This window comes from Syngnathus leptorhynchus, chromosome 8, assembly GCF_054491065.1.
Source record: "Syngnathus leptorhynchus isolate UIUO chromosome 8, UIUO_Slep, whole genome shotgun sequence".
Classification (NCBI taxonomy): domain Eukaryota; kingdom Metazoa; phylum Chordata; class Actinopteri; order Syngnathiformes; family Syngnathidae; genus Syngnathus; species Syngnathus leptorhynchus.
The window spans coordinates 8,737,272-8,760,938 of record NC_141202.1 but is presented as its reverse complement, the minus strand read 5'-3'; the positions used below and the strand labels follow the sequence as shown (position 1 = coordinate 8,760,938).

General features: G+C 38.6%; 1 protein-coding gene and 1 long non-coding RNA gene across 2 annotated transcripts in view; both read left to right on the top strand.

Moving 5' to 3' along the window:
* me1 (malic enzyme 1, NADP(+)-dependent, cytosolic) overlaps positions 1-12,160 on the top strand; it is a 43,588-nt gene extending 31,428 nt beyond the window's left edge. The window contains exons 6-14 of the mRNA XM_085919049.1: positions 3,083-3,186; positions 8,877-8,986; positions 9,232-9,329; positions 9,554-9,667; positions 10,068-10,173; positions 10,622-10,764; positions 10,861-11,034; positions 11,397-11,495; positions 11,569-12,160. Of these exons, the coding sequence (XP_085775175.1) occupies positions 3,083-3,186; positions 8,877-8,986; positions 9,232-9,329; positions 9,554-9,667; positions 10,068-10,173; positions 10,622-10,764; positions 10,861-11,034; positions 11,397-11,495; positions 11,569-11,736 (1,116 nt within the window). The 3' untranslated portion in view covers positions 11,737-12,160. The remainder of the gene's footprint in view (positions 1-3,082; positions 3,187-8,876; positions 8,987-9,231; positions 9,330-9,553; positions 9,668-10,067; positions 10,174-10,621; positions 10,765-10,860; positions 11,035-11,396; positions 11,496-11,568) is intronic.
* Positions 12,161-16,316: 4,156 nt separating this feature from the next.
* On the top strand, positions 16,317-17,407 carry LOC147052282 (uncharacterized). The gene is made up of 2 exons (XR_015066924.1): positions 16,317-16,623; positions 17,074-17,407. It is a non-coding gene; the product is annotated as an uncharacterized LOC147052282 (long non-coding RNA).
* Positions 17,408-23,667: the final 6,260 nt, after the last annotated feature.

Sequence of the window (23,667 nt, the reverse complement as noted above, 5' to 3'; positions counted from 1 at the left end):
AGACTTGACTCCCGCATTTTGAAGCCCAAAATGCAACACACAAGTTGTACATCAAGCAAGAATGTGTGCGAATTCCATACAACACATTGGTAAACCCAGTGCTAGTGTTTTTGGAATGTGTTGTAGGCATCAAATTAAAAAAATGATGACATATGTTGTCTTTTTAGTGTATTCATTTGGATATAAGTTCAAAGATTTCCGAATCATTGTATTATGTTTTTAGTCAGTTTTACACTTCTCAACTTCATTGGAGTTTGGGTAATCCTCATTCAAGGGATATAAATGGCCAAGTCTCCGTGTTGAAATAGCATCAGCATTTCTGTTAAGTAATGGAAACCACACAGTTGTCACTGAAATAACTGAAAACCAATCATTTTAAAATACAAATTCCTAAAAATATTTTGCCTTATTTTCCAACGGCTGTCTCATCGACTATATGTAGAAGCTTCAGTCTGCTGAAGTACTTTTCAATGTAGAGGACATAGTTATAATTAAACTGCAGCTAAATTACTTTTAGAATTAAGTCATCAGTAAGTAACTAAGCTACTTTTTCAAGATAACTGCGGCAATACTGCTTATACATAGCTCTCGAGGTAGGTAGTTACCGTAATCGTGATGTATTGGTCCAAGAAACAGAAAGAGATCCAGCAATTGATTCCCATTGCATGCTTTCATTTGATTACTAATTCGCGGGTATGCTCATGTGTTCAAGTTTTACGATTATGTTTTTTTGGGCATCATTCATCTCCACTGAGAGAGTCTTATAGGGATTATTGTGGCCCCGTCTACAAAGCCTGTTTCCTTTACATTCATTGGAAGGAGACATGATCATATATATACACTAAGTCAAAGGAAAAGAGATCAACCTCTAGGAAAGAAATACAACATACTGTAACTCAGACAGAGAGCTCATTCATACACTCTACTTAAATTAGAATACTTGACCCTTTTTACTGCACCGCAAAAGCGATGTAATAATTTGCGGCAGAGTTTGCCATTTGGTATATTCAAAGTGTTTACATAAGGGATACATATTTCAAATTACCTTGACAGCACGTTAAGTGATTTTGTTAAGCAGAAGCAATTAATATGCAATTAAAAAACATTTTACTATCAAGCACGAATTATATATAGTAAAGTGCTTTCATCAGAATGACTATTTTCTATCTTTTATGATTAATGCCAAGCTAATCAAATGTTGAGCTGATTCGTAAGTGTACCAGCATGAGGACTATGATAATATAATGTTCAAAAATAAATTGGATAACCTTCAAAATAATTCAAGTTTATACCATAGGTTAGGTCAATGTATAACTAGCGTGAGAAGTGATTTACTCCACTTTACCCAGGCACGCCTTGCCTCACCCAAATAAAGTGGACAAAAGCCCTTTCAAGACTTTGCATGAACACTTGACGGTTGCCAGCTGGGAAAGCTCGTCCCTCCTGTGCCCTGTGCAAGTACCAGCCAGCCAGCCAGCAAACAAAGCACCCACCAAAGCCCTTCTGCAAACTGTGGGCGGGCTAGCGAATGTGTCTGTAGCTTTGAAGAGGCTAAAATAGTCAGCGTGCATGTCTATATTTACACATGTCGCTGTGCACTGTATTCATATCATGTCCATCAAAAGGCGTGTCGACCTTAGGAAAAGTTCCGTGCCTGACACAGATGAACTGGACTTGTCAGATGCTGTCATGTATTTTGCCAAGACAAACCTCAAATGACTCAGCTGCTGCAGTTTCGCTCCAATCCCCCCAAATTTCTGGTTCATGAAATTATATTTATAGTATGTCAAAGAATGGAGATGCAAATAATATTTGCAATACAAATGTTGGTTGCAACAACGACAAGTGGAAACAATGCTATTTCCAGAACTGAACTGAGATTTAAACCTAGAACCTAAACACTTGACTGAGATGTAGATCTGCTCACGACTATTCCACCATTCTGGCTTTATGGAGATTTTGCTCCAAAATATTATCCTCCATACAAATAAGCAATTCTAAAAACACATAGCCATGTGTTTTTTTGTGCTGAGATATGCACACTATGATTACATCAGACCAGAATGGGCTGAAAATATGTCTGGATGAGGATAAACTATCAAGTGTATTCCCATTTAGTTGCTACTCTTGCAACTTTTTGAGAAGTTCTTCAAGAGATTAGACTGCAGTCTGCCCGGCTGTGGTTGAATTTTCCATTTATACGTTATTCCTAAGAGTTGACAGCCTAAATGAGATGTAATTGGCTAAATGGACTAGCTATATGTGTCTAAAGAGGGGCAGACATCCTGCTGAGGCTGCTTTCATTTAAGCCCTGACAGTTTTTAGGCTGCGAGCTAGTAGGAGATCAACACAATGTTTAAAATGACTGCTATTATGGGATTATATCCGTCATGGAGTGGGGGTCTCTCTCTCTCTCTCTCTTTCTATCGCTCTGCTGGAATGGAAAGAGAATGCTTGTCAACATTTTAAGAAGTCAACCTTCAATGAATTTGCTATTACTGTACCTAGGGGTGGTTTAAAAAAAAAAAGTTTTACTTGCACTGTTGCAAACTATGCAAGCTTCCCTCATGACTTTTCTCATTGCATGCAATTGCATCACTTTTGAAATGACCACCAAAGTTGCGCTGGTATTAGTGCACTCAAACATCAAATGATCACGTTTTGCCTGTTTAGGTTACAATTTACCTTGGGCAACTCCTGCCTATTACTGTCCAATAAGTGCCTGCCAGGAAATGACTTGTCAGCTTCATATAAATAAGGTTCTGGGTTGGTTCTTGACCTCGCAATGGAAAGGTGGCTGCTTTTCACTCCATGCTTTGCTTATTTTAGAGCCACTGTGTAATTATATCTTGAAAATGCCTGGGAAGTAAAGGATGCCTGCTCAAATGAGGCGTGAAAGCAGCTGCCAGGATTTTGAGATTAAAACTTCAAAAACTCCTCCGACATTTGTGCATCGTCAGTCTAAACAAAAATATATTGCTTTGAGAGACATTAGGGTCGCAGTCTGGTGATATTTTTGACATTTATAAAGTCATAAATGTAGCATAAAATACATCTACTTTATTATGATTATTTTTTTCAGGAACTTTTACAGGATCCACTGTACATTGGGCTCAGGCACAGGAGGGTGCGAGGCCAAGCATATGATGACCTATTGGATGAATTTATGAAGGCTGTGTCAGACAGGTATGTTCACTTTGGCTCTCAATTCATCATTTGCCCACTTCCTCTTGGCAATCTTCAAGACCTGCAGCTCTCTTAAGCCATTTGGATGCATGCAGTGTGTGATGCAGACTCATTTGTCTGGAAAACAATTCACCAGTGAATGATTAGACTTTTATGAGTGGAATTTGAGGTTCCGTGCTATTCAAGACCGTGCGTACTAACCGACTTTGGTCGTTATGACCAGACCTTATTGAAAAATGATCAGTGAACCACTCAAACCACCAGAGCTATACATTTCATTCACAACCATTAAAATGGGCCAAAGTGATGAATACATGTCCTTGATGACAGTTTTGTCTATATTTAATTCATTAAACATATTTATATGCATATCGTAGGAGGCAACTACTGAAGCACCATCATGGCCACTTATTTGCTTGAGCTAGGTTAGATCTTGTCAGAACTTAAGAAAGAACAGAAATAGCGTTGGTTAAAAAAAAGCCATGGCTCTAATAACTGGGTAGCTTCTCAACTACAGAGAACAGCAGTGCTTTTCCCTAAAAAGTAGGCAAATTGGTGGAAGAAAATGAATAATTACAAGCTCTGGGGTTGAGTGAATGATTATAGCTCTATGGGCTTGTAAGTAATACACGTGTTTACTTTTTTGCCAAACACAACAAGCATGAACCAAATTACTCCCTTTAGCCAACTACATATATATGCATTGGAGAACTTTCCATTGAAATACAGTCATACACAACAAGCACTTTGTATTTGATTGAATCCGACTTGCTTGTTTACGGATTTGGCCACAGACAAGTAAGAAGCAGTCACACGTACGTGCACCCACAAATTATGATATTATACTGTTAGTTGGAATACATAAAACATACATAAAATGGGCGGCATGGTGGAGCACTGGTTAAATCCGTCTGCCTCACAGTTCAGAGACCCGCTGTTTTATTCCAGCTCTGACCTTCCTGTGTGGAGTTTGCATGTTCTCCCTGTGGCTGCTTGGGTTTTCTCTGGGTACTCTTGTTTCCTCCCACATTTGAAAAAATACACATGGTAGGCTAATTGACTCCAAATAGTCGGTAGGTGTCATTGTGAGTATGGATGGTTGTTTGTCTATGTGTTTGTCTATGAGATGCCAACATACACATATAAGATGAGATCCCAATGTCCAGCAGAAAGGAACAACATAGAAAGAAGAAAATAGTTCCTTCATGACCAGTGTACAGGGTTTTGACAAATAATAGTTTCTTGTGGGAGTTATAAGTGGAGGGGGGAATAGCCCGTAGCCCCTCGGGGATGCCAATCAACGGGCAGTATGTGCATGTGTGTCCAGTTCAACAGCTGTGTTTGGACTCAGCATGTGACCACATCACTATCTGTCTCAGCCATGAATTTTCTTAATGGTAATCTCCTCCACATAGGATTTGGGCCATTGCAGTACCATTGCAGACAATTTTTTTTAAAGCTGATTGTTAGAGGAATCCTAATTAATGTTGAGGTGCCCTTGAGCGAGGCATCAATCCGATACCGCCCCAGCAATTTTAACAAGTGTATCACTGTTTGTGTGGCTCTTTCACTCAGATATCTCCTTGCATTGCTGCAGGTAACCAAAGATATAACGTAAACAGCAGTATGTAAATTGAATCCCTCCTTGATTGACAATTAGAACTAATATCATTCAAAAATAATTACCAGAGGGTTTATACACTTAATATGGCACCTAACAGCAATATTATTACAGCACAAGATTTGATTTATGGTTTTTCTGATCTTTGAATGTCAGATTTTACATGTCAGTTTAATAGCTGTTCCGTGAGTGTGTCAATTTGTCAATGTCATATAAATATAAGAACAAAGCAGAAATGATCCAGTATGTCCTTATCCTTGATACTCAGTTCTATTTTGCTCAGGTACTGTCACACTAAAAGGAGTTGTGTGTCACATATTTAGGGAGGTTTTGTCTTTCCCACCAGGCTTGCTGACAGATGCTCACACACTTGACAAAGACTTGAACACACAAACAAAGCAACCTTGCTGCCAAATCATTTTGAGTCATGGAATATCTTTTTTTCTTTCATAGCAGCCATAAACCCAGGCTGGACAGAGTCAAATTACAGTACAAGTGATGTTCACAAATGTTACACTCGTATATAGTTTTTGCTGTTTTGAGCTGGAGTGGGAATTTACAGATGCTGTCTTTTTTACTTTATAAATCTAGCAAGTAAAATCATGTAGCGTGAGGGGAACAGACAAAAAATGACTTTATTCAATTTATTCATGGAAAATAACAACAAAGCATCAAAATATATATGAATAAATGAATAAATAAACACTGATGTCGACCATTAAATTAAGTGATCATCAAAGCTGTTATTTGTGGACTAATTTTGGCAATTTTTAAAAACTTATTTTTCTCACTGAACTTCTGAACATGCTCATTATGGTCAATTGATCAGATTAGAGGATGCACATCATATAATTTGTACACAATCTGTGACACCAGACTGAGGGAGAAAAATAATGACGCATGACTGTACATTTATTTTATTCAATGGAAATCGACCATGGCATGACCTTGACTCAGTCTAGCTCCAGACCGCAATCCACCATTTGAAGATGATTAGTTTGATTGAAAGAAATCAGATGTTTCACAGTCGTTAAAATGAGACTTTGTGCATTGGGGTAAAATGAACAACACAGATGACTTGCACACACACACACACACACACACACACACACACACACACACACACACACACACACACACACACACACACACACACACACACACGCACACACACACATACACACACACACACACACACACTCCCTCGATCTTCACTGTTTACTGGCTAAACACCAAAAAAATTCTAAACTGGGAAGATATTCCTCCTTTTCTTCAATCCCACAACCTCACTTAGTAGTTAGACGGTTAGAGGACGTCGGTCTACATTTTTATTTCACGTTTCCATGTCTATCATTCTGATATTTTTATTGAAGTGACTAAGTTTTCCTACCCTGTCATTTATGCCTGAAAAAGATGATCCTAACATTTGACAAATTGCAGTATAATCTTTCGCCTTGACTGAATCAGGAGAAGAGTTGCAACATCCTCTTCTTCTGTCAGTGACCGTTTCGTCTTAGTTGCGCGTGAACTTTGGTGAACTTGCCAGTAGGAAGCTGCAGGAGCAAAAGGTCAGCAGCGCCCTGTAGTTGCTCTTCTCCATTTACTAAAGGGCCCAACACAATAAAAAGTTTATAGCAACCCTTTCTGCCATTCTCCTTAGTCTCTTTGCAGTCGTGCTGCCACGCAGAGGTTTTAGAGCTGCTCTCTCCTTGATAGAAAACACATTTTCTCCACAACATGACTGCTGTGTTGGCAGCCGGGCTCAGTCCCAGAATTAGGCAGCAATTTCAGAAGGAGAAAAAGCAGCAGAACTCTCTTGAAGGCTTTGGCCTTGAATTAAAAATGAAAAGAAAAATAGCATAGAAATGACAAAGAAAAAAAAAAAAAAGAAAGCAACCTCGTGCGGATTTTATGAAAGAATTTTACCTCCTTGTTAGACAGAGAGCACGACAGGTTTGCAGTGAACTTTCAGGGCAGTTTTCCACTGTTTGTTTCAATTTCCTTCTGTTGCTCACTCACTTTAACATAAGCTTTCTTGATTTTATTCTGTTTCCAACCACCCTTGGTGCCCTTTGCTTCTATTTTTTTGACTGAATTTCTGGGGACTCTAAATGTTTTCCAAATTGTAGTTGTTTTATACACATGAACAACTGTGAAGAGGTTCAGCTTCCCAAAACATCATCTACAACAAAGATCAAATATTTGCAACTTTTTTGTTTAGAAGTAATAATAATTCTTTTTACTTTACTGTAAGATACTCTCACTTGTCTAGTATATTTTCATCTTATATCTTCACCTCAGACAGGCTTCAATGTAAAAATGATCAAATAACTTACACAAATGTATTAAAAAAAAAAACATTCAGAGAGCCACAAAAGCTTTACAAAAAACCCAGTGGACCATAAAATACAAACAAAGGAAAATCCCAATATAAATCCCAAACAAAGGCTCATTCACTTGGTATGGACTTTACTGACTGGGCTATTTTTGTCCAATATCTTTATCACAAATGCAGACAGGCTTTGATGTAAAAAGGTCACAATAACGGCTACCATCTATCATACAAAAAAGAAAATGCTCAAACATCTTCCCAAGGACTAATCGCTGCCCAACCAAGTGCCTGGCATAAAGAACCACAAGCACAAATGCAGCAATAATAGGGAGTGACTCACTCTGTCTGCATTTTACTGCCTATAATGTTTTTGTCTGATATTTTCATTATGGGCTTTGATCCACACACTGGGTCTTTCTGTGAAATTCTAGCTACCCACAAAGGTGTCTTGACATCAAATACATGAAATCCAGCAGCCCACAAAAACTGCCAGGGTATGCAGTAATAATGGAGCAATTCTTACAAAGAATGCTTTTCAACATAAATAATAATAATAATATTAAAAGATTACAAGGGGCATCAAATGCATAAATCAATCTAATCTTGAAACAAGAGCTGCCTTCATGTGACATAAAACCTGTACAACTCAATATATATATATATATATATATATATATATATATATATATATATATATATATATATATATATATATATATATATATATATATATATATTTTGGGGAAAGAGATCTAAAAATAAAGAACTAAGAAAGTCCCTGGGTCTTTTTCCTGCACTTTGTCAAATTTGTCAAAGAGTACCAGTTTGTATGTGTGAGAAATTACAAAGTGTGCATCCACATCTCTCCCACAAAGTTAGATGGGATAAGCACGACCCATGTGACCCAGTCATCAGTAGAAAATAAATGAACAAATCTCGTACGTTTTTGCAAACACTTGTTGCCAGGCAGAAGCCCTTGTTCTAAAACCTAATATTGGCAGTCAGTCAGTCAGTTCATGTTGTTGCCATGGAAACCAGTGAAAAGGTCATCAGAATAACACCTTTATCCAAATCACTGTTTCCTTCCTTCTCCCAGAGTTCCACCAGTCTTTTAATGTTGAAGTGTGAGCAGGCAGCCTTTTATAAACATTCTGTAAATTCCTTAACAGAAGGACCATCTGGTGAAATGCATGGGAACTTGGCATTGCTCAAATAAAATATTGCTTCAAAATCTGATTTCATGGCTCATTACGCTGAACTTATTTTTGTTATTACAAGCTACTCTTGACTCTGGCTTCTGTGTGGGCTATATTGAACATTTGATTGGCTGCTTTAGGAGCAACCTGTTAACACTGCTGGTTTACTGGGGGACACTGGGTGTCCTTAAATGTATTTTTTTGCTCATTTTTATGTGTCAGCTTGTAATGCAAAACAATGTCCAATGATTTTGTGATTTCATTCATTTTATTGAACTCGACAATTGTGCTTGACTTCATTTCAAATCTAAATATGATGTTTTACTTTAGCCCTTCATGTGCAGAAAACAGAACTCTTGAAATATTTGCAACGCCTGGCTTTCGCACTCCAAACTGTGGTGCAGAGTGCCCTCCTCAGGGCTGCATTGAAGCAGCAGTTGCAGCATGTGGATCCCCCCCACCACCACCCCCCCAAACGTGACGTCAACATGACATTAATACGTCACTACAACAATGTTAAAAGTATCCCTCCGTTTTACAGATATGGAATGAACTGCCTGATTCAGTTTGAAGACTTTGCCAACATTAACGCTTTCCGTCTGCTCAGCAAGTACAGAAACATGTACTGTACATTCAACGATGACATCCAAGGTAGCTCGACGGACACAATTGCCTCAATGTTGCCAAGATGAGTTTATTTCCAACTCGGTGTTTGTGTGAATATGAGTGTGAATGCTTGTCTGTGTCTGAGATTGAATTATGACCTGCAATCTAGGATGTAGTCTGCTTATTACCCAAATTCAGATGGGATCGGCCCTCAGCCTTGTCAGGGCAAAGCTTAGGGAAAATAAAAGTCCTTTTCCATGTAACTGATGTTGCCCTGTGATTTCCCTTAGGGACCGCTGCAGTAGCTGTAGCTGGACTTTTGGCAGCGCTCCGCATCACCAGGAGCAAAATGAGTGACCATACTATAGTGTTCCAAGGTGCAGGAGAGGTGAGAAACTGCTTTTACTCCTGCTTTAGGTCCCATAAATAACATTTAAAAAATAAAATAAAAAAAGACTAACATTTTGCAAGCTATAATAATGTAAAAAAAAGAATGACTTGTAAAATGATTTTGTTAAAATCTCATTTGTTTGTTCAACTGTCCATCTACAACTTTTCAATCATATAAAAATTGACCATACATATCTTTTCTCCCGGTCATCTTTGTACCAGGCTGCGATGGGGATTGCTGAGCTGATTTCAATGGCCATGGTGAAAGAGGGCCTTGCAAAAGAAGACAGTTTAAGGAGGATTTGGATGTTCGATTCCAAGGGCCTTATTGTCAAGGTGTGTTTATCGCAATACTACCATCAAAGGTACCAAAATTCCTCAAAAGTGCTTGTTAGCTGAATTGAACAATCATAATTGCTCATAGGGCGGGATATGAGTGTGAGTATTTATCTGCAATTGACGGGTGACTAGTCAAGAGGATGTACCACACCTTTTGCCCAAAGTAAACTGTGATAGGCTGTTCTCACCTGCGGCCATCATGTGGACAAGCATTGACATTTTCTTTTCCTTGACTTGCACGATGTGTTCCTTCCTTCCTTAACAGGTGCATTTCAAAATCAGCACTGAATGATTTTAATCACCAAAACAACCATCAAGGTTAAATAGTTAAGTTATAAGATCCATTAATCACTCACCATATCCTGCTTTGTTCTTCGACCTTTTCACCATTCCTAAGGGTCGAGATAACCTGACGCACGAGAAGGAGAGATTTGCTCATGAGCACCCACAGATGAAAACCCTGGAGGATGTGGTCCGTGAACTGAAACCCACAGCTCTCATTGGTAAATCACAATGACTTTTTTTTTTTTTCTGCAGCGTGTACACACCTATGTAGCTGACACTTGAAGGATGCGGCACAACGGCTGAAGTAGTGGTTGCAATTTTCAAAACAGTTACACATCAGTTTATGGTATTTCTATGTCAATTCTAACACATTATTGTCTAATATGACCCACCTCGTTCCTGTCACTATCATATTCTAATTGTAGAAACCTTTATGTATGTGCTTCCAATCGTGTTTTGGCAACAAAATGGTTCCAATTACAGTAAAAACTTGCATGAAAAAAAATTCAAGAACATAAATATTAAAGAATCAAAAAAAGGAACAGTCATCACGCCGGTGTGCCTTCTTGTCCTGGGAGAAAACACAATTGTACCTTGCTGCACAAAAGGTTGTACTATGAACCCAGGGCCCCCCCTGTGTTGTTCATCTGTGCCTTTCTATTTCAGGTGTGGCAGCTGTTGCCGGCGCCTTCTCTGAGCAGATTATCAGGGACATGGCATCCTTCAACAATCACCCCATCATCTTTGCTCTTAGCAACCCAACCAGCAAAGCTGAATGCACTGCAGAGCAATGTTACACATTCACAGAGGTATGTGGAAACTTATCCTTGCTTGCTTTTATTTGACATGGAAAATGCTTGCAGTTTACTTCAATAGAGGAAAAAATACTTGGCCTTGTGCTTTAGGGGCGGGGCATCTTTGCCAGTGGCAGTCCATTCAACCCTGTCACCTTACCTGACGGGAGGACGCTGTACCCCGGTCAAGGAAACAACGCCTATATCTTTCCCGGTGTGGGCCTCGGTGTCACCACCTGCGCTATTCGACATGTCAATGAAGATATTTTTCTTACTGCTGCAGAGGTAGCATTGACATTTGACACTTGGCACATATACACTGAATAAACACTATGTTCACATATACTAAGCACGACAATTCAGCCTCTTATACTGCCCGTGTAAAAAAGATGGAATCCAGCCAGGTCAGGTAGATAGAACCCTTCCAATGGATAATTATTTCCATTTGCAACTAATTCTAGAAACTTAACTCATACATGTTGTCTATTTACCAAAGTATTTCTTCAACACTGAATGTTGTATTGCCACTGTTAAGGAAGCAATGTTTTCGTATGGGTCAGCATTTCTGCTAGGTTTGTGTTCAGTTGAAATCCAAATACTCGTGTTTATAGCTCTGGTTGATGGTTTGTATGTTTATTGTAAACCAGGCTCTTGCTGACCTAGTGACAGAAAAGGACCTTTTAGAGGGAAGACTGTATCCACCTCTCAGCGCCATCAAGGAGGTCTCTCTTGTGCTGGCAGTCAAGGTGAGAGTTCAGTTCATGTGTAATGACATTTTCTTTAGTGTTTGTCTTCCCATATGAAACATATATGTTGCAGATAATAGAATATGCCTATGAGCACAACATGGCCACACTTTACCCGGAGCCCTCTGACAAAGAAGCATATGTGCGCTCACTCATTTTCACCACTGACTATGAAGACTTTACTGCGGAGTCGTATCGCTGGCCAGAGGAAAGCATGAAAATTCAGTCATGCAAACTTTGACATTGTGAGCCTCTGACAAGCCATTATCTTTCAAACACACAGGACGGATGACCTGTCTACAGTTTATTTTTCCTGAACTGTATAAGTGTGAAATTTATGGTAAACAAAACTGGCATGAGAGCGCCACAGAATTTTTTTTATGCTGCCGAACAGAATTTCCATGCTGTTTTGGACATAATTTTCCCTACAAAATTTTCCTGGTAGTTGAGATTCACTCATTAATTTAAGGTAATAGGGCTTATTGTAGGTGGAATGGATTTTTTTCATCAGAATGTCTTAAATCCGAACCACAGACATTGCAGTGTGCAACCCTATCAAATAATGCACCAATTCTGTGAAATTCTACTGTTAATATTACTGTATTTGCATGATGCCATCTACTGTAGTATGTGAAATTATTTGGAATAAATAGTTTTGAATGTTGTGGTCTTTGTCTTACTTTTGGTTGAGCACGTGATTTTTTGGGTTCTCAAAGAAAAAATAATTCAAAAAAACATTCTAGTCCTGCTTGAAATAAATAACCCGGGGATTTACAATATTTTGTACTTACATGAATAGTCAAGTCGGCAGTCAATCACCTTGAACAATCACCTTGAACATTCTCTGACAATCTTTTGGGAAAGACATTTGTTCACTAATCTACTTCTCTCTAGGGGTCAACGCTTGAAGCTGCAAAGAAAATTCAAAATGCGTAACGTTGTTTGAGGGGGGATGTCGTATGAATCACTTTTTTTTTTCCCCCATTATGTGTCGTGAACTGCAAACTTAATGTTATGCAATGTTTTTCAGAGGTGCAAGCTTGTAAAAAAAAACAAAGACAACAATCAAATGGGAAATACTGACCAAGAGTGGTAAATGTAAGCCACAGTGGAATGATTTGTTCTACCAGTTTTAGGTTTTACATGATTTTCCATATTTATAACTTATATTCATCACTAACTCTCCATTGTTCAAACCAAGAGAATCAGATTTATATTTCTTTTTTAAACGAGCACCGGGTTTTCAAATGATATTAAATGGAAATATCAGCCTTGCCCAGTTTAGTAAGTCATATATGGTAGAGCATTTATTTACATCCTATTTTGTCAACAAGTGTGCTGTGGAATTGTCATACACACATGATGGATGTGTGGACTGCAAGCCACAAGGAAATGTTAGTAACACAACAGTTAGTGTCTGTGAGGTTTGAATTTAAGCAAATATGATTTGACGTAAATTGATTCCCAGTCAGACAGTCACTACCAGAGGCACTGGCTGCCCCACTGGCCATTCCAGTATGGAATCAATATGGAGGCAACTGGACCAGTCAGCATTCAGTGTTCAGCGTCCCCGCCTCTGGCAAGGCTCTGTCAGATAGACTTGTGCGTTACTCACTTTCCTTGCTTGTCCCACCTTTCAAATAGCCCGAAATGGCCCAGGGCACCTACTACTCTCACATGTGGATCAATATGTCTCGATATCAACACCATCCCTTATGCATTAACTGTCTGGAGCCATCAGCAGTACAGCAATCACCATACCCCCAAAAAAGCTGAGTTGATTTTACTAAGGGAAATGTACGTGGAGGTTTCCCATCAGGGACAATACAATTGCTTGAGAGTTACTTTGTAAAGTGTTTAAAAGCGTAGTAAGCAGTCAAGCATATCGGTTTTTCTAGCAAGGTACTAGTAGTAAACTAAGTACACAAAAAAAATGACATTTCATGGAATTGCAGTTAGATTGATGAGTCGTAATGGCATTTAAAATGCACAAACTTTGTTCTACTCTAGCACATTTGACCTTTATAGAAAGTGTAACCTTGGCAGAATAGTTCACTACTATTTTCACTACCAGTGGACTACACATAAAAATTCCATCCATCCATTTTCTGTCCCGCCCGGGCTATATAAAATTTCATTGAACATTATTCTCAAGAAACTATGTCAACATTAAAACCAACCAGACTTGTAAAAATACATTGTGTTTAAATTGTGTTTTCATGTTCCAACAAAGGTTTTTGTAATTGTCAATGAGAAAAGCATCATTCTGGAGACCTGAAGAGTCTCTCTGTCTTCACCTTGAAGCTCTTCCTGCCACCTTTCTCATCGTAGATGGGGTGGGCAACAGCTCCATCTTTTTGACCTTGTTTACACTCTCACATTAAATTGCACCTTGCTAGGACCTTGTGATTGGTGCCAATCAGCAAAGGCCCTGAGGGATTGCAGCCTGTCTGCCCATCCTCCCCAGTCGTCTGTCTGACACTCAGCTCATATTGGCTTAATTGTCACAGCATCTGATAATGAGCAGCAGAGGGCGCTCTAATACACTGTTTAAATACATAAAAATATAAATAAATAAATAAATAAATAAATAAATAAATAAATAAATAAAAAAAACTGACACTTTTATTTATCATAAAATATTCTCTATGGAACATATGCAATCATAGTAATGTTGCAGTATCTCATATAGTATGAAACCATTCATAGAAAGTACTCTTTAGACCTAAAGTATAAAACAAGAACAGAAAAGTCTTAAGGCATCTTTGAGCAGAAGTCTCGTCACATTCCAAACCCTGCCTGATAGGTTAATTAATTGCAAATTATCCATTGGTGTTTGTGGATGGTTGTTTGCCCAGTTGAGGTTAAATCCTGCCTCTTGCACAAAATCATCTGGAATAGGCTAGCCATCCAGTTTTACCTCTGCACTTTGGAAGATAGACAAAATAATAATTACAGAAAGCATCTCCCGTGACCTCCCAATAAATACAACCTGGTTGGCTGAAATTATAGAATATAGATTCCATACATTTTGCTAGGTGTTAGACTATAAAACATTAACATTGTATCTTTGGCCAGGAGTTAGTGTGTCTAAACCAAGTGCACGACAACTTTTTGTATTTGTATGTATGTATTTTTATCATCCTATTTAGGACATCATGGAGGACTAATATAAAGTCAGCATCTCTGCACGTAGCCTTGCTTCCCATTGTGCTGCTCTTGTCAATGATCATTTGAGTAATTTGCAGAGACAGCCCTGTTTCGCAGTTTGCCAGGACCGACCGCACAGGTTTTAGCCTCCGAGGTAGTGATGAGTACAGGTTTCAGACAGCCTGTTGTTTCTTGTGCGGGTACCACACACGGCTACCAAGCAGAAGTGCCGACGCCTCAGCGACTTTTCCATAATTAGATGAGGCCTTACGCTCCGTCTAGGGTTATTTTCCTGAAATTTGACGTGACATGTGTGAGCACGACCCAAAGTCGTGTCAAATTAATTTTTACAGCAACGCGGGGTGCTGGGCATGATTCCCTGCCAGCTTCCTGTTCTAACAAAAAGTCTACTTTGATCACATTTTATGTATTGCTGCTGAAATGCATATTATATGCAGAACTTTGACTGGTCCACTCTCTGAAATCATTCACATGATCTTAATTTTATCATGTTTTGTCTTGGTTAAACTAAAGTGCACACTCCGTCGCCTTCAGCTGCTGAGCATGTCCTTGCCGCCTTTTGAATGTCGGCACATGCTAGCAAGGCTTGTGCTTATTATTCTGCTGTGGGCTCCAGATGGATCAACACATGCTGAAATTATTACAAGGAAGAGATTTGCATCTGACCTAAATCTCTTACTTCTGCTCCACCATGAAAACAAGTCAGTCAAGCAACATTCTGTGACTCCAATTTGGAAGATTTACACAAAAATAATTTTCTTTTTTTCTTTCTTTTTTTTTTATAAATGTCAATTATTATTTACTATAATGAATGGATGCTTTTACTATTTCATGTTTGTATGTTAACTGTGCAACTGCATGATTACATTTTCATAACACACATGGTGAGGTGAATAGAACTGGGTACTCCCTGGACTGGTCCCGGGTCAGTCGCAGAGAACATAAAGTATAGACACAAGTCTGATCTGACATTCAAACCCCTTTGAATGCAGCACTGACGTGCCAGCCACGTTCCACCAAGTCGCCCAAAATATCTTTGAAGGAATTCAATAAAGACAAAATAGTACAGTGGAAAGACTGTATTTATTCTGTTCATTCTTCTTGAGGGAGGCATGAGTTTAATACGAGAAAGTTTTCTTGAGCTTGTAATTGGTTGATGCTCTGTAAAACTCACGGTGCAAAACATTTGTGCTATATATGTAGATTATTCTTTGCGCTAAACAACTGTAAAAGTTACAAGTTTGTTTATTTACTGACTGGTTGAGTAGTAAAAATTGTATGGATTTTTAACATTATACACAGATTAACTAATCACGATTTTTTTTATTATAGGTTCTGATGGCTGTTGAAGGGCATAGGTTAACTTCAGGATCGCGAATGACAGAAAAACAGACAAATTTCATGACAGTGTCATTGTCGCGACTCGTCTGATTGTTTTATTATGAGTTGGTTGTTATGGTTTCTGTCCGCGTCTCTGTGTACTCGGCCCTCCCCTCCTGTGTTTGCCCATATTCTGTCTGATCACCCTCACCTGCCTCTCCTTACCTGTCATGTATTTAAGTCCTGTCTGCCCCTCACTTCCTTTCGGGTTGTTCTCATCTCATGTCTTCTTATCTTTCGTCCAAGGTTCTTGTCTGTAAGTGCCGTTTTTGTTAGACACTCTGTCGGTCCGTCACGTTGTTTTGTAAGGTCGTTATGTTAGTTTGTCTGTCTTTTTCATTTCATCCTCTATTCCAACTCCCCTTTTCCTTCAATGAACCCTGGTCCAAGGTGCATTTGGTCACCCTGCTCCATTCCAATCTGTGATAGTCATAGGAAAATTATACTGCATGCAATTTTGTGCTCGTAGAAGTGTCCCCAGTTTTTCTGTCTGCATATTGTCTATTTTGAGCAGGCACAATGGCCTAGAGACCATTCCATGCTGGCCTGACAACCCCCTGCACAATACCTGTAAACGGTGAGTAACCTAATTGAAAACACAGCATGAAACTGTCTCAGAATGAGAATGATTAAGAGAAAACTGTTTATTTTCTGTATTTGGTTAGTGTGTGTTCTAATGGAAGATTCCTGTATGAATCATATCTTATTCTTTTAGGTAGTTGGTCAAGCTGCTGGTAAACTTTGCAACATGTTTGGTTTTTTTTTTCTTTTTTTTTTTTTTTTTTTTTTTAAATAGTGCAGTTGTTTGGATGCACTACATTGAATGAGCTCAATTCCTTTGATGCTATTTAAAATTGATTGCATTATCCCACTAATGCTTTCTGATTGTTTTCCAATATGGCACATATATACAGTACCGTATGTATGCCCGGAAGGAAGGAAATTGCAGATATAAGAGTTGTCTTGAACATTCCAAATGTGGCCTATATGAACTAGAATGACAATTGTGGTAATTTTCTTCATATAGGTCATTCAGTCTACATCCATCCATCACTTCCACCCACCAGGAGCTGTAACAAAATGAGATGAAGAGAGCAAGCAGAAAAAAATAGAAGCTGCAACCTTGTATTATGATTTAGTACAATTGTGTATGGGCTAACAGTAATCCAATTAGATGGAGGGGGAAAAAAAAAAAAAGAGTCAAGATGAGTGTTTTGCTCGCTATCACTGAAGCTGTGCTCCGACCACAAATGCACTAGTTTGCTGTCAACTTGCTGGTTTCTATTATACTGTCTTCTGATGTTATGGATCAAATTCTTTGGACGCTCTTTCTTGCAAGAAATAAAGTAAAAAAAAATAAAGTCTTTAAAATATGTCTGATGCGCTCGCACCCATCAAAACACAATGCTCTGAATACTGCAGTTGTGTAAAATATATTAAACACCAAAAGGGCTCAGCTTGTGAACGGCACATGACCAAATCCAGAAAACCGCAAAACAAGCCATGACAGTTACCTTAGTCAATGTGAGGTCATTTTCAGTCAACAGCAAGTGGCGAAATGTCTGCCCCCTGAAATGGATACAAACAGCTAGATGTGCTAATTTATTCACATTCCACATACATTATTAATTAGAATGCCATGATTTTAGTTTTTTTTTTTTTTACCTGATTTCCCCTTTGAGTGAGTTTTATGATAAGGCCTAGAAACACTGACTGGCCAAAACATTGCACAATCTAATGAGACCCTAAAACAGAAATGATCCACTTTTATAATAACACTCAATATTGAATGCAATGGTGTTTAGTTTGCAATATGGTTTTTTTTTTTTTTTGGTTTGCCATGTATAATCAAAGCTTAGATAAGTCTTAGAAAACCTTTGAAAGCATAACATTCAGACGTGTCATTTGGTTGGAATTGCATGACACCAACGTGAAGAAGCAGGGAGAATGATCATTTTCGTCAAGGTTTGACAATTGAAAAGCAATGTTGGAATTTCATTTTTTTTTTTTTTATGTATTACTGCTTGTCAAATTTAAGTAATTCCTGCTACCACTGTGGGTTTTATTTAGTTACCAGATGGGTACCAACAATTTTGTCGACATGTATATTAGTTGAGCCTTTGAAAACCAGCCCAATCCTGCTAAAGACATCCTTTTCTGATTGTTGGGATGGAATCCAGATGTTCATTATGTGGAATCTCCATCAACTGCAACGAGGTCATCATGTGACCCTCATGTGTCTGACCATGCTGGTCTTTAGGTCGGTCATTCTCGCTTTTCCTTGCTGCACTTTCGGTTTTTTAGGTTTGAGGGAATCAAGGCTGGTCAGTCAAGTCACATGGCTCCAGGCTATGGATAAACTCGGGCAGGTCTTGGGCCTGAGGTGCCGCATCAGATTTGCAGTTAGTTGGTCTGAAGGGCCACTCTGATGGCTTAGAATATAATCGAGTTGGAGAAGCGCTAATCCACCGAACTGGTTGGGGCGGGTTGCGACTCTGGTGTCCCTTAGAGTTTGGCCTCGAGGATCATAAGGTTACAATTTCAAGAGTCTGTAAAAGTAATGGGCGATATGATCCGAAGGTCCACAATGTAGGGATCGTTGTAGGCCACCCTACCAGAAAAAGTGCTTTAGGCTATCACAGACTCAAGCCGAGAGAGAAAGTGGGAAGAGCATTCTGTAACCTCTTTGAACCAGCGAACAAATCGTTTTTGCTTTGTCCTTAATCAGAGGTGCTGCTTGTAAATATGGGAAAGTTTTTTTTTTTAATGTCCAATTTAGTAACAGGACTTGATATTTGAAAATGTCTCTGGTATGAATACAAAGTCTTTATAGCATTCTCAAGTTTTGAAATGTCCACTGTGAGATGGATGGCCATCTTGACAAGAATTTGCAATGGAAGAGTCAGCAGGAGAAGTAAAACAAGGAAAATATTTGTCAGTTTAGGTTATCCGTGTGAATACTGAGTATAGGAAAAGATAAACCAGTCATTCTTAGGGTACTCATGAAGTATCCTGCTATTGAATAGCAAACATTCCCAGGTGTGAGTATGATCAGTTATTTAGGACACTCACTTCCAACACAAACGTATAGCCTGCAGCCAGCATTTCTCAAATTAAAGCCGATGTAATCACATTCAATTACGTCCAGAGGGAAGGGAATGCCCTTGTTAGATTCTTTTTTTTTTTTTTTTTTTTTTTTTTTTTTTTTTCAGTTTTTCTTGGAGAGTTCAGCTCATGAAATTAATTGGATCCAACCCCTGCTTGCTTTATTAAACATGACACACATAACAGGCCTGCTCTTTATGTCAAACAATATGGAGGAGCGTGATGGGATGGTATTAGGAAAAAATAAGAATAATTAAAAATAAATGATTGACCAGTTAATTTGGCAATTATGGTCAATTAACCAGTATGGGAAATATGTGATAATTGTATCAGGCCTTTAGCTTCAAAATGAGCATTGTGACGCTGTGACCTGCTTTTGCCTTCTGGGGCAAAATAAGGTGGGCTGACTTTCCATCTCAGTTTACATTCTACAGTAATCCTGTTACAAATTATAAAGTTATAATTGTCATGTTTGACGATATTTTTACTCATTAATAACAATGATCAACATCAATTATTGTTTGTGTCGCAAAATGTAATAAAATTGATTTAAAATGTTTACTTTTTTTTCTAGCGCATTGAGTTTTGGAAGTATTTGCTTTTTTTTTTTTTTTTGACTAATAAAAGATTTTGCAAAATGGATTTTACCATGAATAATGTTTTTTTTTTTTTTTTTAGCTTTGATCCCAACTCCAGCCTTCCTGTGTGGAGTTTGAATGTTCTTCAGTTTCCTCCGACATTCCAAAAACATGCTTTGTCGATTGACCACTCCGAATTCTTCGTAGTAGTGTGGATGGTTGTCTGGTGCAACCTGACGGTGGAAGAAAAACTAATATTACTGCTCTACTGAGAAGCCGAGATTGGAGCTGAGTCTCCAGTATGGTATATCAGTATGTCTGTCTTACACAACCAGAAGAACACAATGTAATTATAAATGTGACAAAAATTGTGTGATACTAATTATTTTCAATTCTCTTCAAGTATTTCATTACTGCAGGTTTTTATAAAGTGAAACATAACAGAGCATAATTTCTCCTGAATAAAAAACAGCAATGCAATGGGCGGCTGGAACAGATTAGTGGCATTTTCCTTTATATAAACGGGGAAAGATAATTTGAGCTAGTCAAGATCAAGGTTAACAAATGAATAAAATTTATCTTACGGGACCACTGTAATTGAAAATGATTCCGTGCATTAAAAAAAACTTTCATTACAGGCTTTTGTGCTGCTCAGTATGTAAGCACGTGCTGTGTGTGCTGGTGCCGAGTGAGCGAATAGAGCCGAGCCGCCAGCTTGCAATGGAACACAATAGGAGGGGAGCAAATTGTGCCTGCTCGGAGTTGAGACAAAAGCAGCAAGTATGGCAACCTGGCTGCAAAACTGAAACTATGGTGTCGATCTCATCGCGCTAGTATCGATCTGATATTAATACTTACATGGTATCGATATTTGGATCAATCCGCCATCACAATCGAATATGTAATTTAATGACTTACTGGATCTGTTTGTTCAACGAAACTTGAATTGAAAATTGAATAACTTGAATTGAAAATTGAATAACTTAACCTTAAAGGGGAAAATGCTGCAACAATGGAGTGAATAATAGAACAACAAACTTGCCATTGTGCTAAACAGCACGTCTGAACCTCAAAATCTGCGGTTTGTAAATTTACGCCTGAGCAGCAGAGAAATACAACCTGCCGTGAGAAGGCATTGTGCCAATCGTGCTGTGCTCTGTTCCAGACATAACAGCTTTCGTATGGCTCAGAGGTTGTGGAAGTGCGGAGAGTTGTATATGCCTCACTTCCTCACAGTAATAAGCAATGCAATGTTACCGTACGGGCAGCTCGGTGGATCACTGGTTAGCACGTCTGCCTCACAGTTAGGAGGGTGCAGGTTCGATTCCACCTCCGTCTGACCCTCCCTGTGTGGAGTTTGCATGTTCTCCCCGAGCCCGCGTGGGTTTCCTCCCACATCCCATAAACATGCTTGGTAGGCCGATTGAGCATTCCAAATTGCCCATGGGTGTGAATGCGAGTGCGGATGGTTGTTTGTCTCTGTGTGCCCTGCGATTGGCTGGCAACCGGTTCAGGGTGTCCCCAGCACCCCAGTGGGGGCAATTTGAAAGATTATCAGAAAGACTCACAGATAGTTCGCCTTGCTAAAAAAAAAAAGAACCCAAATAAGACATTCCAGTCAGTTGCGGTATGTTTCACACATTACAATTTATTTGTGCCAGATTTAAACTGTATTACACAGAAAATCCTTTGTCTGAAATCAAAAGATTTTTCATGATCTTCTAGAGGTTTCACTGTAAAGATTTGTGTTTTGGGAACAAACCTTGAAACAGCAAGATGCTTTATTTTTAGATAAAGGAGTATTTGTTCCCAAATAATACCCTCGTGGGGACAAGTGGGATAGAAAGTCTTTCAGGTGCTTTATTTTTAGATAAAGAAGTATTTTTTACCAAATAATACATGACCTTTATAAATAAATAAATAAAGGAATAAATGAATAAATACATAAATAAATAAAAAAATAAATAAGGGATAGACTTATATATACAAATTTAAATTGAACCTCCTTTGAGTTAATTTGTCACCCAAGTAAAAGGCTAAAGGCAGTTGGCTTCATCTGTCATGTTGTCTAAACGTTTAAATTAAAAACATTTACTTTGATGATTCATGGTTAACGCATTGGGGAGGCATGCTGGCACAAACACACTTGTAGTATTGGATGTGCTTGAGCGATGAGTCTCTTCTTTTTAACCTGTTACTAAACCGAACATGGGCAGCTGTCAATCGTGTTTACTCCAACGCAAGCAAAGAGTTCATGGTCATGGTGCAGCCTTGCTGCTCCTGAAGACACGAACAGTACATTTATTGAGGCCAAACCTTTCAACATGCAGTTCACGAGAAGTATATATTTATTTTGACAGAACCCTTGTTATCCTTCCAATTGCTTCATTTCTAATGGTGGGCCATCAGGTTCTTTTTATGAGGTGTGAAGGATAGAGGGACACATGATGGCTGCTCTCTATATAGTCCGCATTAGAATATGAGACAGGCCTTAATGCTGTGACCTTTATGACCCAAACATGCAATCATAAGCATGTCCCCTGAAGCCCCAGGCAATGAACAAACATGCATCTTACCGTGTACTAGAATGCTCAAAAACACATTTATTCTTTGGAGAATTGGATTATTCAATTGCATTTAATGTTATTCTCTGGTGGAATGGACGTCGGTTACAATCGTGTAAATTTTCATTCAAATTATACAGAAAGAAACATTTTCGACCTTATGTGGTGTCAAGAAATATAACAGTACCAACAAAAATCATTGGATTCTTCCTGGTTGTAAAATATTTTTTTCTAATGACTATTTTTGATGAATGTGTGGCTACATTCTCTTTCAGCGATATGAAAGTTACAAAAAACGTAATTGAAAATGAATACCTAATAACCCCTGACACGAAAATGTACAAATGTACTCTCTCAATGTGAGCTGAAAAGAAAATGACATTGACACAGGATCATTATTACACATTGTAAGAGCAAGGAATGAACTAATTTAATTTGTCAACATGTTATGGACATTCTGTCCTAATTTACCAAGTGGCCATCACTGTCACCCAGTCAAGAAGAATAAGAAGCCAATTAATAGGAGCGACACTGGTCGCAAAAATGAACTTCATTTACTAAGCTTCCAGGCATTCTTTGTGTTTACAAATTGCCGGAGTACCATTCACGTGAAAATGTGCACACAGGCAAGGAAAGTCACTTCAAAGTTTTATTCTCAGTACGAATAAATCAGCATTCAGCCTAAAGCAGAGTTACAAAATCACAATGAGATCAGAGAAATACAAGCACAGAGCACAGCATTACGAATATGCATTTCAATCCAGTCCGATGCACTTTTGCAGAGTGGAACGCCTTTACAAAGAAATGTTCCCTCCAGCTTTGAAAATGGTTCAGGCCTCTCTCTCCGACCCCAGGGCAAGGCATTCGTGTAACGGGCCAAGCGCATATTAGACACATATGGTGCCGAAACAGATATAAGAAATAAGCTGTCATCAAATAATCAAATTATTCATGTTTCAGGGAGCAATCATGGAGGAATGTGAGCAGAGGTATGCGGGCGGAACCCTTTTCTAGTGGGATGTCTTTGTGTGGGCTTGGTGTGCCTGCAGACAAAGGCTTGTTACTGTCTCTGGCCCTCTACTCTTCATCATGCATCACAAAGCTTTCAAAACCAAACATCATCACATCAGTACAACAAACAACAAAACAATCTAATCGGACCAGTTCAATTCAAATTAACGTGTATAGCTTTGGGAAATAATTGTAGTGTGAATTCATAAGGTCAAAAGCATTTTCTCTGAATATTTCATCATTGTAGCAAATAACTACAGCTCATTTAGAAAATAATTGTGATTTGCTAAGAAAAAATACACACTCATATATTGTAAGATACTTGAAAAGAAATGTGATTTTATTCAGGCTTTACTAACAAGC